At 38.4% G+C, this 15144-nt stretch overlaps 1 protein-coding gene across 1 annotated transcript in view; it reads left to right on the top strand.

The window, feature by feature from the left end:
- LOC112119303 (serine/threonine-protein kinase ULK4) overlaps positions 1–15144 on the top strand; it is a 421700-nt gene that overhangs the window by 353279 nt on the left and 53277 nt on the right. The window contains exon 34 of the mRNA XM_029914272.1: positions 736–921. Within this exon, the coding sequence (XP_029770132.1) occupies positions 736–921 (186 nt within the window). The remainder of the gene's footprint in view (positions 1–735; positions 922–15144) is intronic.

Raw genomic sequence — 15144 nt, 5'->3', positions numbered from 1 at the left:
GTGCTTTCTCGTCTGGTGCCTGGAGCCGGCCCTGAACAAGACACAGTTAAGTATCTTGATTATGGTCCATAAGTACCTGCATGGGGAGAAGATATTTGGCATTAGATGGCATTTTAATCTAGTACACAAAGGCATAACAATAACCAATAGCTAGAAATCGAAGCTAGACAAATTCAAACTGGAAATAAGGATAAATAACCATTGGACCAACTTACCAAGAGATGTGGTGAATTCACCATCAGTTGACATCTTTAAACAAAGATTGGATGTCTTTCAGCCAGAAGTTATAGACTTGATGCAGAAATAACTGGGTGAAATTCTGTGGCCTGTATTACGCAAGAGGTCAGACTAGAGGATCGTAATGGTTTCCGTTGATCTTAAATTCTATTCATGCTGTTTCAAGCAAAATTGCACAGTCCTAAAAGTCAGCAATAAAATAATTAAACAGAAACAGTAGCAATATGTGTAGAGTCTTATGATGCCATTGTAGGTCGGTTAACTAGGTGAAATAAACCAAGCATACTGTAGACACTTATACACTGCTGATTAAAAAGAGCTGTATTTTAGTTATGTCTTTCAGTCACTTTAAAAGTTTACTGACGTTTAATAATGTGATTTCAGTTAGGATGACTATAACATTTTGCTTCCTACCACAATGCAAATTTTAATGCTCTTCTCAGATCCCAGTGATACAGAATTTTGTGAAATTTAAGTTTATTTATTTGTTTATTTTAGCTTCCTAGTGACGACACTGAAATATATGAGACTGCATCACAATGCTTGTCATTGTTGGTTCAGCTGTATGGAGGAGACAACTTGGACAGTATGTCTCCAGAAAACATGGACAGCTTTGCTGAAGTATTGAAGTCCAAGAGGGATCTAAAACAGCAGAAGCTTTTGTTGAGAATCATCAAAAGATTGGTGAGTCAAACAGATATAACTTCTTGCCATCCAAAATTCCAATTTAACTGTCTGTCTAGGCTCTACTATCCCCTGGATAAAAACTTTTTTGAGAGCTGTTTTTCCCCTTTAAGTAAACATTTCTTTTTATAAAGAATATAAACGATTTCTAAAGAAGCAAAAATCCCATAATATTAGTATTTGGTTTTTTTAAAAATCCATTTTAATTTCTTTGGAAGAAAATGTCAGCACCTGGACCCATGCCTGTTTTATTGTCTACATTTAGAACCTCTATAAAAGGACTTTTTTTCCTTCAGTTAACCATTTAACTGTTTTAATAGAAAGCTTTAATTGTTTATATAGGTATTTAGTACCTTGAGTTTAAGAATTATAATAGAAAATTATTTTGAATTCCTTCCAAAAACACTAAACTTGTAATAAAAATTGCTACTCAGAAACTTATAGTGCTTGATTTCATGTCAGATGCCGACTGTTTTGTAGTTGAAGTAAACTTTTATATAGACTATTGATTGTTCATTCTCATCAAGTGGTAGAGGCTACTCCTGGTGGAATGGTTATAACATAGATTATCAGTCAACAGAAATCAGACAAGCACTTCACCTTAAGTAAGTGAAAAGTTACTGACATGTAATGACTTCAATTCCTCTCGTGCTTCGCCAATACAGATGGCAATGTTGTTTCTCAGAAGTAGATTAATGATACGCCTGGCAAATCACATGATTTGTAACTTTCTTGTAAGTCCCACCATGCTTGTCATCTTGAAGTCTCTTGAAAGATCCTTTGGCTGGACTCGCTGCTAGTCTTGGATAATTACCTTTCCATCTGCTGTATTTGCTATTTACTATAATAAACAAATGTCTGTAATTATTTTAGTGAGATTTTAGGATTTCCTCTCGAAGCAGTGAAAGCAGGTTTTATAGGTAACGTGACTGAGAATATAGTAAATCTTATATTATTTCTGTGAACCTTAAAAATTCCTGTTCACAAGAGATTATTATTATTATGTCAAAATTACAGTAATCACCAAACACACTGAAATATTATCAGATCTATTTAAGGTTAACTCAGCCCACTTTCAATTATTTATGGTGAATTTTGTAGCTAGAGAAGAGTTTCTTAGACTTTTTCATAGTTGGTCAAAATATTAATAGAGAGATTATGTGCACCAGCTTCCCTTCCCATTCAGAGTTGCTTTCACCACCACCACTTTTACATCTATGATAGCATAGCATCCCTGTTCCATCCATAACTGCTACTTACATAGGCAAGGAATATTAGAGAAGTATTAATATATTCCTGTAATGGCTTCTTTTAATATAGTGTATCTGCTGGAAATGAGGAAGTGCCGGTTCCATGCTCTCCCGCAAGTGGTCCATGTACTATAATTTTAGAATCTTTGATTCAGAATATGTGAATGAAATCATTACCTTATTGGGCAGACATTATTTGAGAGAGAAACTCATTTGTGTGATTTTCATTTAATAATATGAACTCATTAATTTTTTTTTCTTCTACACATAGTGCACATACTGTGGACAGAGTTGGGATTTTAGGGGAGAAAATTTTAGACCATTTACAAGAGCTTTGAACAGTGATGGAACTGTGATAGATATTTTCCTTTTTAGGACTGCCTTTCTCCATTGAGGTTCAGACTGAACTTTTGCTATCTTAATTTATTTGGATTTTTTTCCCCAAAAAAATACATGAAGAGAAGAAAAATATCCAGGACAGACTTTTTAGTTGAATCTGACAGACTGTACATACTCTTTAGTAATCCCTTGTTTATGGTTTTATTTTAATGTAAATAGAAACTATTAGGAATGAAAAACAGAAAAATGTACTCCACTCAACCTTTTAAAACTATTTATATTTTTGGCCCTTTGACGCACAGGCTGGTCAGCCTTATTCTGAGATTATTTATTAGTGTTTCCAGAGAAGGAATTGACAGAAACTGAATAAGAAATGTTGGCCTGCCACAAGGAAATGCAGTATGATTTTGCACTAGTGCTACTTACACAACTTACATTCTGGTTGCTTCATTTTGGAATAAGCAATATTGGCATTTGGATCTCCAAGATCTTTCTTACGACCCTTTGTATTCTCTGCCACTGCCATCAGAACTTTCTGACTTAGGAAAGTGGTCTTGTTTTGCATACTAGTTCCAAAATCATTTCACCTTGCTGCTTTACAGGATGCTGATAATCTTTTGATTTAGCCTGCTCTGCAAAGGTACAGAATACCGTACTACAGTCCAGGAAATCAGCTACATTGAAACATCTCGCCAAAAGTAGAAAAGGTTTTCACTATGGGAGCAAATAATTTTTATTTTGGACTGTTTGCTTTACTCAAAATTTCTTGGCCTCTCCTTATCTTTAATCAGGGCGCACCTCTCTGCTATCAGTTTACCATCTTCCAGTGGCCAATGATGCAGTTTTAAGTCATTCTACCGTCAAAGAATTCCTTAAAGAACTGATCAGTATCTTCCATTGGTTAGAGAATCTTTAGCAATGTGAGCTCTCAGCTTGGTGGTGAGAAAGGTAATGTTTGCACTCTTTAACCTAGGGGGAGAATGCTCTTTATTCTGCTTGTCAACAAAAAAAGCTGTAGTGAGAAGAATGAATAAACTGCCGGCTTTAATGGCTGATCCTCCCTTCACTGTATTCCACAGACATTTGTTCTACATCCCAATCCTAAATTCCTGCCAAAAGTTCACCTAAATCAGAACTTTAATCTTTGTGGTGTTCTTCCCAGCACCTCTTTCTCACCCATCAGAAACTAGATTCCACACCATAGATGACAAAAGGTACTTCAGCTCTTGTTTGTGTAGGACATTTAGCAATCCATCTAGATTTATGGTAGTTTTGGGGGATCAGTGCCAAAGTATCTTTGAGTGGATTAGGCTTATATTAAGATGTTAATTTTAGGTAGGGTGATCTCCTCATGATCTAAGGGCTTACTCTGCTGGGGCTAAGACAGCATCAGTGACATGCTTTTGCACACTTATAGAAATGTTCAGGACTGCTACCTGGAATTCTGTACACACATTTACTCAGCACTGTTCTTTTGACTTAGCTTTAATTTTTTTTTTATTATTGTAGTAGCTCCTGTAGGCCCTGATCAGTCCTCATTGTGCTAGCCTCTGTGTGCACAAACACCAAAAAGACAGTTCTGACACCAGAAAGCTTACAGTCTAAGTCAAACTGATGTTTGCTTTACGAGGTCAGTTCTGCAATCCTTAAGTAGAATTCCTCATTCTGCCTCAGTGGGAGTTAAACTCGTCACTAGACTCCCACAAGAGTTACTATGCTGAGGACACCTGGAAGAAGAGAAAACAATTAGTTACAATAGTGCCTCTGATTCTTAGACAGTGCTACCTTTGTAACCTCAGCTCCAAATATTTAGAGCCACAAGGAAGTGCTGGTGCAATTCCCAACAGGCACAGCTTTTCTAGAAGTTTTGTAAAACTTAATGGACCTGTTGGCATATCTAGTATGATTGTGCACTGGCATCACTCTCAAAGAACCTCAGTTACTAGGGAGAAGGAATTATTCTTGGTGATACTTTTTCTTTGTATTGACCTTTAAAATGCATAAATTAAATTACTGTGGTGGCCCATTTTCTTCCATTGCTTTGAGTGGAAATTTCATCAGAAGAGATGCTTGTTAAGTTGTTAAGATGCTTGTTAAGATGTAGGTTGCTGACGTATATTTGTTCTTACTTTGATCGAAATCAACCAGTTGTTGCTATGCTAAACTTAAAGTGGAGAATGTATGTTTCTGATACCAAGCAAACAATCTTCATCCTGCATTGTTGTGTCCTTTTTCAATCATACAGAATGCCTTTATTTTATTGACTGCAGTCTCTAATAGAATTTTCTTCAGTATGATAAAACATTTTTATTTTATATAAATTACTAATGCTTTCTTCAACAATGAAAATCCAGTCAATGCTAAGGTGTGTTATGCATATCAGAAACAGGACTTTTTACCCAAAATATTGTGTAGCAAATACATTAAAAGTATTAATGCCACTTCTTTTCTTTATCCTTTCACCATTGTGTCAAGAAGCTCAGTCTGTTTATAAACTCCAGGCAGACCTTTTGTGTAATAGTTATGGACAGGTTTTAATGAAATTTGAGAGAATCTCTAGAAATCACAGACATAGAGGCCTTTAACAGTGTGGTGTTGCTTAGCAACCTTAAGCCATTACATTTCCAGGCTCTGTAATAACATGATATACTGCTCTTCCGCCAGTCCCTGGTGAAAATGTAATGGAAATAATCACTTTCTAAAGGTTGTACTCCATGAGTGTTTGGGTGGTAAAAGATTGTTTTTCCATTTCACTGCTGGGTTTTAATCTAGTCTACAAAGTAAGTTTAGTATTGTCCCCTGAATGCTGAATGTGTCGTGGTTGGAATACATTTTAAGATGATATTTTAAAAAGCAGACATAATATTTACTTTAAAAAGCAGAGATAATATTCCTAACTAATGTTAACAAACAATACTGAATCTCTTACAAACCTGCTGTCCTTTTTCTCCACTCAAGAGGCAATGCATTGGGACAAAGTCAGCAGTGAAGAAAACTGTGTTTTAATTTGATAAGAAAACTAATGTTGCTGAGTGTAAGAAGCAATGTAGTGTAATTTATACTAATTTAGATTTCAGTGGGCTCAATTTCCTATTGCACTATACATTGTTCTGATGTTCAGTGTGCCAAGAACTGAGTGAATACTAGAATATTTGTTTGAATTTTTAAACAAATTTGCTTCAGTTTACATGAACATGTGTGTTCTACTAGCATAAATTCTCAATGAAAGCGAAGTTTAAGATCCCTTAATCAAATATTGGAAAGTTTATCTTAAATGCACAGTGAGTATTATCAACAGCACCCATAAGAGCCCTCCAATCAAGGAACAAATAAAATTGTGATTTTTGATCACTCACAACTAAGCAAAACATAGCACTTATAAATAAATAAAATAAGCAAAAAATGAATAATTTTGATAAATTAATTCAATAAAATCCCAAACTTTTCTCAGAATTCTGCAAGGGAGGCAAAATTCTTCAAATATGAGTTGTTTTTGTATAAATTATTCACTCCAGTCTAAGTGTAACACAGCGTTTCTGAAAGTACTTTTCTAAAGTACTGTTTATCGACCTCATTCTTATATCATGTGGTATTCACAATCTCAGATTGTGAAATGGAGAGTCTAACTGTCACTGGTGCTCTTTGTAAGAGAAAGTGAAATTAATGACAACTTGGCTAATTACTTTCTGTCTCCCTAAATTCATGTTTTTCGCTTCTTGTCCTAAACTGTTGCGTACTGCTGCTGTTTGCTGATAAATACAGTACTATGTCACAGCAGAGGTGGCTGCATCTTTGTAGTTGATCTGTGTGTATAGTTTATATAACAGGTTAGGGCCAAATTCAGGCTGAATTATACCCCCTGCAATCTCACTGATGCTGTTTAGAATGATAGATTATAAAAAATATAACATTACTACTATTCTTAGCTGTATGTTCTTGTGTCCCCATAGCTTTAGTGAGAAACTCCACATCTATTTTGATATTTTATTCATTTATTTAACACAACAGATAATGCTGTATATGTTCTTTCCATATATTATTACCTTTCTCTTCAGTTATCTATCTACAAAGACGAGTCCTGAATACTAAATAGCCATCAACTGTTACCCTTCATGTGAAACAAAACCTATTGTTTGCTTTCACCACTTAAAGTCTTTAAACAAATCTGAAATATCATGTCTGCGCCAAAGAAGAACATAAACAATTGCCCACTGTTCTTGGTGAGGTAACCTTGTGTGTGTTTGTTTTTTTGTAAATTCATCTATGACGTGTAAGCAAAGAAATTGAACTGAGATCACTATTGGCCTATTCCAAGCAGGGCAAAAGTGGACACACTTTGAAGTGTTATAATATATTCGTTTCTGCTGGCTGGAAGCTTCAGGCACAACCTACCTCATTTTGACATTCCAATGTTGCATTCTTACACTGGGTATTTTTCCAGTATTTATTTTTCCTATCTCATGGGATTAAACAAATCAAATACCTAAGGACAAGACTTGGTCATTAGAACAGTCCTCAGAATCCTTATCTTTTCCTACCTTGTTACTTTTTATACTGTCCAGAAGTTTTGTGGCTGATCCCAGAAATCATTCCATTTTGCTTGATTTGAAGTCTTTCCAGGTACAGGAATGCTACATGTAATGTATTTCTTCTCTTACAAAAGCCTGATTAATTACGAATAGCTCCTTTCTCCTTCTTTTTGTAGGCTGGCTCAGGTCTTGAAATATCAAAAACATGTTCATCCATTTTAATATCCCTTTTTCTTGGCAGCTGCCAGAATCCTCTTTCTATTGTATGCACCTTGTCAGGCTTTTTTCCCTGACTACGAAAGCTCTAATTCACTTTGCCTGTCATGCAATAGCAATATGTATTTTTAAGTCAGTGTCATGATTTCTGGATGGCTGGAGTTGGCAATACTGACTGGCAATCATGTGATCATCCGTGCCTCCATATGCAATATTGTCAACCCCAACCATCCAGAAATCACAAAATATTTTTCTTTGCCTTTCGATTTTTGAGCCTTTAAGATACATTTGGGTCACATTTTCAAGCTTGTCTCTGCAAGCATGAGTGCTAGAAACTTACTTTTTCCTTTGAATGAAAGCGAAGATTTTCAGGTAACTTGCTTGGTCTAGGAGCTGGGGCTTTACGAAAAACATGAAATATTGCAAGACTTGTGATAAAATCACATGACCTAGTAACCATGGATATGTAGGATCATCTTCTTTCGCCATAGTTGAGGTGGACTTTTGTGCATGACTAAATCAGATAGTTTGGTTGATTTCACATTTTCAGGATTCCTTAAATTCAGATAGGTTTGACCCAAGTAAGGTTTTTCAGGGCTTCCAACCCTTGGTCTGACCTGAGGTCCTTCTTTGCCAAAGCTGTTTTTATGCCTGGGACCTCCTTGGTAATTTTAATCTGCATTTTCTGTTCTACTTGATCCAAACATTTCACCACAATGACCAGTTTGCTGACTAATTTATTTATTTTAGCTTGTTAAAGTATCAAGTGCTTCCTTCATAGAGAACAGAGTATACTGCACTTCGTCTGGTGTGGCCACTCCTAGAAACTACAGAAGCTTTGAAGAAATCAACCAGGTGAAAGTTTTTGATGCATACATTGAAGAGAGAAACAGAAGCATAGAAACTGACTTTCTATAAATCCCTTTTACACATCCCTCAACAAACCCCACTTCTTTCTTTCTACATTGATCCCCTCACTAACAAACTTATTGCATGTGAACTATTCTCCTGTGTATCGTATTTGAGTGCAATTGTTGCTTCTTTCAGGAAGGATCCATGTCTTTTTTCTGACTTTTGTAAAGTGCCTTGTACGATATACATTGTAATAATTATAATATTGTGTTGTTGAACTAAAAGTCTGTCGAAGTTACTTCAAATAAATATCAATTAAGGAAAAGGACCTAGGAATCAATCGGACAGCTCAATGAAGATCTCTGCTCCAAGTGCACCTATGGTCAAGAAAGCAAACAAGATGTTAGGAGGCATGAAGAATAGGATGGATAAAAATACAGAAAATATTATTTTGATATTAAATCCCATGCTTCATCGCCTAAATCAAAATCTTAACTATTACAAATCAGGACGGGGGAGGAGCAGATTATCCCACATCTGCCTACTGTGGGTTTCTCATACCCTCCTCCGAAGCATCTGGTACTGGCCACTGTCAGAAACAGAATGTTGGACTAGATAGATCTTGGGTTTGATCCAGTAGAACAATACCTAGATTTCTGTATTCCTAACCCTTGAAAAAGGTTTGATGACACATGCGAATGAACCTCTTCCACTAGACAACGCCTTTTTCTTATTCCCCCTTAAACGTTGCTATGGTCCCTATTGCTTGTCATTGTTCCATTATTCCCTTGGCTGCTAGTTCTGGACTGGGGTTCGTGAAATGTTACAGGAGGTTCTCAGGAAAAAATTCCCTAATGGCAGACAGAGCTGTCGCTAGGGACCCCAGGCAACATGGGGCCAGCAGCCCAGAGCCCCTGGACTTCCAAGAGCTAAGCAGATCAAAGCACGTATATCTATCACACTGAGGAGATTTAAACTTCAAGACTCTTTATAAGAAATGGAAAGGGAGGTGGATATTTTTTGCTGTTTTTAAAATTAAATAAGCAGCTAGTATTGTTTTTAAAATTATTATGAAGAACAAGTTTAAGCTTTGTTGTAACGTGTATTGTTTGCCTGGACTGCTCAAGACCTGAATGCTTGTGTAGGAGGAACTCTTTGAGTTGGCTTCTTAAATACCTTCATGCTGTTTCACATCTGATACTCCTTGATGAAACATAGGAGCCTTGTCCTAGAACAGGCTTATTCAAAGTGATACAAGCTACGAAAGTGAGATCTTGGAAGAGTTGTTGCCATTTTCATAATGTAATAAAAATACTGTAATGATAAATAATAATTAATAATAAATAGTGTGTAATAAGCATGTCATAAAAACAAATTTTATATTTCCAAGATCTCTGCTTTTATAATTTATAGCCAGGTAGAGGAGAAAATCTCTGGAAATATTCATTTTTAGGAGGGGGTTTACGAGAGTTGACATTTTAGTGAAAGGAGTTCACAGGTTGTTAAAGTTTGGGAAGCACTGTACTAGTAGTATTCATTGGATATATATATATATATGCCTCTGCATAACACCTGACAAACACAGACATAGGGCCAAATACTTGCCATCTTCTTATTCTGGTGGCACAAAACAACTAGACACCTTGCATTTCCAGTTGATATGGGAGAATCCCCAGGTGGCACAGAACTGACAGAGCAGCCCTGATGTCTGGAGTGCAAACATGGGAAGGGAGCATGGCTGGGGAGTCTTAAGGAGAATTTTGAAGGAGGAGAGGTAGGGTGATTGGCACCAAGCAATGAAGCATGATAATAGGCACAAGAGTAGGAGAAAGAGATAAATGTTATAACTGAGAGAGTATTTGGAAGAGTTTGGGGAGTTAGAGGAACACGAGGAAGAAAAAGACTAGAGCTAAAGACAAGGTAAAAATATGCAGATTGAACAACTTGAAGTTTCATGCAGTAAAAGGAAACCAGTATAGGGATTCAAGGAGGTAGGCGGTGTTGGAATGATAGGAGAAGAAAATTACTTTAGAAATATCAGTAGAATGGCACATTTCATAGGATGAAGAAATATAGAACTTTTTGAGCGTTTTTTCCCTTGGATGCTTCATGCATCTGATGATTATGGGATTCAGACTTCTTAAGTATTCATCAGCACTAAGTGCATGCTCCTGGAGTTCCCCATGAAAGGGATCCATTTTGATACACCAATGTCTGGCATTTATACATGTGCCTGTGTATTCAGAATATGGTGGTGCACAAGCTCAAATGAGTCCTTTATTCATATTAGTATTCTGGAAATGAGGTTATGTTTAAAAATAGCATTTATGTGCATTAAGGTTGTGCTTTCAGTAGACTTCTACGGTAATTGACTTTTTTTCAAGTTCAGTGTTTCTGTCCAACATCTTCAGGGATGAAACCTATGCATTTTGAATTATGAAGGCTATGCTAGTTAAACATTTATAGAAGTGCCCAGTGCTATTGTTTCTTTAAACAATTAAAATGTAGTGTTTTTATGTGAACATCATTATACATTTATACCAAATGTAATTTGTGTGGTGATGCATTCTTCTATGGGCTGTGAATTACTGTCCTAAATTTCACACAGCAGATGCTTTCTCTGGGATATAATGTCTAGTTGATTTGTTCACATGATGCATCATACAAATATATCTCATAATTTGCATACTAGTTCAGTACTGATTATACAGTTTGCTTTTTTAGACATTTCAGGGTATGTTTTCAGAACAATGAAGTTGACATACAACTCTTGTTGTTTTCAGGAGCTGACTGCCTAACCTTTTGAATATCAGTAATAATGTACCCCCTCCAGGTGTATGTAATTGACAGTCAGGTATAATAGAGTTTCTTAGATATGCATCAACAAAATTGTTATTTACCAGTATTAAAAAGTCAGTCCAAATTATTTAAGGTATGTTTTCAACAACAGTACCAGGGTTTTTAGCTGTGCAATGGCCATTATAATACATAAATATAACACCAAAAAAGGGTCTGTATTCTAGTCCAAACTGCTGTATAATATTAACCACACTATGGATCGAATTCTGACCTCATGTATGCTGGTGTAAATACACAATATTTCTGTCTAGTTCAGTGGCGTTATTCTGGATTTACACCAGCATAAGTGAGATCAAAGTTTGATCCACACTGTGCAATACTGTACAGCAGTTTGGAATAGAACTGGATTTATACCAGTGTAATGAAGAATTTATGAACAAACTTGCCAAGCATATATGGTATAGCATATGTAGGATAGAGGTGGGATGCAAGAGGCTAAACAGAAGTACAAATACAGCTGCAAGATTTGTACGCTGCAATTGGGTATTGTCCCGTTCAGAAAAAATGAAGAAATAAAATCAAAGTAAAATAAACTTCTCTTCATACAAATTTCATGCACCCTTCATGGGTTTTTATTTAACAGGATAGTGCTTCCAATGAAGGATCTATACAAGATACCTTTTCCAATAAGACATGCCAAACCCGCGAAAAAAATCGCAGAAATTGGGCTTGTTTTTGGCTTAATTGGCTTGTGATTTGCTTGTTGGCTAGTTTTTGGCTTGTAGCTTGTTGCTTGTTGTAGCTTGTTTCTCTTTTTTTGATCGGCTCCTGGCAAGCAGGGTCAAGGGGCAAGCAGGGGTAAGGGGGGGAGAGAGTCAGGGGTGCACAGTGGGCCCACCACTGTCCCAGACTGCACGCCGGGGGGATCTAGTCACATAGAGTGTTGGGGTTCTCAGGGATTGGCTTGTTTTGGCCTTGTTTTGAAATGGGATTAGCTTCATTTTGGGCTTATTGTGAAAGTCGGGGTGCTTATTTACTGCATGAAAGTTGGCAACTGTGTTTCCAATGCTCCAGAATGTCGTGTATATTCCCAGTAGGGGGCTCCAAAGCTATAACAGCAAGATTTCATGGAGGATACCAGCACCAACAGCACATTAAAAACATGTATACGAAAATCATATGGGCAAAAATGAATAGTGTAGCAAAGAATTTACTTTTCTTCAAAGTACAAATATTTCCTAAACATGTTAAAAAGTCATTTTTAATATATATATGATAAATAAGTTTCCATGAAACATGAATAGGATTTTTGTTGATAAACAAATGTTTGAACTCTCATTTATCACTGTAAACCTTTAAATGGTAACATTTATGTATTTGCAGTATGAATGAGGATATATTCATGAAATGGCATGCAAAATTTAATTCCATAGTCCATAACTGCAAGCTGACCAAAAGTAGTCCATGTCACATTTATTAATAAGATGTGTGTGGTCTTGACACTACTGATGTTGTGATATTTTTTTTACTTCTGGGAGAAAATAGTATTACTTAAAAACTAATTATGACCGTCACTGACATATTTAAGTCTGCATGTAAGGCCTGAAATTCCATTGAGAGATTCTGGGGACATCATAGAGAGATGCTCATGTAGTTTATTTATGTCATCAGAATCCAAAGATGGAATTATGGGGGGGAGGGTTTTTTTATATTTTGGTGGTGATGTTATTTAATAATGAATTCTTTTTATATCTCCTAGTGTACATCATGTCCTCCCTCCTTACCCGTTCTGTTTATCAGGTTTCTTCTCTTTTCCTCCCTTCCTATCCCAGATCTTTTGTTTTACATTTCTTCATTTGCCATCCATCTTTCTGATTCACATAATTAAATTTGCATAATATTATGTGCTTGTATGTGTACATGTATGTAGGGTTATATACTTTTCTGTAATCAATTTTTAATTATGTCATTCAGGGGCGGCTCTAGCTTTTTTGCCATCCCAAGCACTGCAGTCAGGCCGCCTTTGGCGGCGCGCCTGCGGGAGGTCCGCCGGTCCCGCGGATTCGGCATACCCGCCGCCGAATTGCCACCAAAGCTGCGGGACTTGTGGACCTCCCGCAGGCATGCCGCCCTCGGAGCTAACGGCAGGCCGCCCCCCCCCCCCCCCCCCCCCGGGGTTTGCCGCCTCAGGCACGCGCTTGCTGCGCTGGTGCCTGGAGCCACCGCTGATGTTATTAAATATAAGTAGAGCTTTCCTTATTTTAGCATTTTCATATACATCAGGGGCAGCCAACCTGTGGCTCCAGCGCCACATGCGGCTCTTCAGAAATTAATATGCAGCTTCTTGTATAGCACCGACTCCGGGGCTGGAGCTACAGGCACCAACTTTCCAGTGTGCTGGGGGGTGCTCACTGCTCAACCCCTGGCTCTGCCACAGGCCCTGCCCCCACTCCACCACTTCCCACCCCCTCCCCTGAGCCTGCCGTGCCGTCGCTCCTCCCCCTCTCGTGGCGTGCAGGAGGCTCTGGGGGAAACAGCTGATCGAGAGGTGCGGAGGGGGAGGGAGAGGCGCTGATCGGCAGGGCCGCCGGTGGGCAGGAGGCGCTGGGAGTGGGCGGCGGAGCTGATGGGCGGCTGCTAATGTATTACTGTGGCTCTTTGGCAGTGTACATTGGTAAATTCTGGCTCCTTCTGAGGCTCAGATTGGCCACCCCGATATACATAATGGCTAAAAAATTTTAAAGTGACTAGTGATTTTGGGTACCTCTATTATGGGTGTCCATTCCGAGAAACCTTAAAATAGCCAAATTAAAAAAAAGCAAAAAACAAAAAAACTGAAAATTAAGCCTTTTTTAAATATCTGCAGTTCGGCACCCAAAAGCACTAGTCACTTCTGAAAATATTGGGTAAAAAATAATATATTTGTTACTTGAGGTTGAAAAACAGCAATAGGTGAAGCAATTGGAGATTGGACATTTTGCAAATTTCTCAAATAATATTAGGGATTTGCAAAACTTATTCAAGTTCACAACCTTTTTTTCCTCTGTAATTTAAGAGTTTGGTACTTCAAAAAAAAAAAAAAAGTATGGCTAAAAGGAAGGCTGTGCTGTGGGGATAAGCTACCAAGAAGCCCACCAGTCCTTCCAAAAAGCAAGGACGGCAAAAGTATTGGATCTGTATTCTGCCTGTCTTTTTCATTAGAGTTTTTCTTTCTGCCCTCACCCCATTCCTTTTTCCACAGTCTCTTTTAAATGGAACATGGTTAAGGCTACGTTTTAGTCTCAGGTATTTTTAGTAAAAGTCATGGACAGGTCACGGGCCGTAAACAAAAATTCATGGGCCCGTGACCTGTCTATGACTTTTACTAAAAATACCTGCCCTGCCTCAAACTTGGGCTGGGGCCGCGGTTGCTCTGGGGGGAGCGGTCCCGGGACTCCCGCTGGTACGGGGGGAGGAGGGATCGGGCCGTGGCGCACTGGTACTGGGGGAGGGATGCTGGGCTATGGCATGCTGATACTGGGGCAGGGGTTGGGGAGGCTTCTTACCCCGTTCCACGTCTCTACAGTTCCTAGGCGGTGGAGGCAGGCAAGGAGCAAGGGCAGAGGCTCCACTGCTCCTGCCACAAGCGCTGGCTGCAGGGGGGCCATGACAGTGGGAGTGGGGGAGCCCCCACCCCAAGGTAAGTGCCCCCCGGCACCCCTCAGCCCCCTTCCCCTAGCCCTGAGCCCCCACCCACACACCCAAACTGCTTCTGCTGGCCCAGGGGCTGCCCAAGCCAGGCAGCCCCTGAGCCAGCACCAGCCGCTGCAGAAGTCACGGAATCCGTGACTTTTGTGACCTCTGTGACAGACTCGCAGCCTTAAACATGAACACAATGATGCTCTAGTCAAACTTTTGACCCACAATCTTCTGGCTTTGAAATGAGGCAAAACAAGTTTGCCCATCTCCACTGGAAAATAATGGCAACCAAAGGTCAATTATAAAAAAAGTTGTTTTAATTAACTTCTGCCTAGTGTTCATTTTAGAGCATTTTAAAGAACTTTCAAATTAATAAAACTCTTAGATGCATTTGAATAAGAAAATAGAATCAAAATGTAATCACTGTGAGAGATGGGGAGTTTAGGAGCAGGGCCAGGTGGTACAGGCTATAAATTGTGGAGGTCAGGAAAGAGTTAGTGAGAGATGGGGAAGGCTGGAAGCTGTGCGGTTGAAAGGTATAAAGCAGGGGTTCTCAAACT

Source organism: Terrapene carolina, unplaced genomic scaffold (assembly GCF_002925995.2).
Source record: "Terrapene carolina triunguis isolate 2854851 unplaced genomic scaffold, T_m_triunguis-2.0 Scaffold34029, whole genome shotgun sequence".
In the NCBI taxonomy this organism is placed as follows: Eukaryota; Metazoa; Chordata; order Testudines; family Emydidae; genus Terrapene; species Terrapene triunguis.
This window is presented reverse-complemented; position numbering and strand designations above follow the sequence as displayed.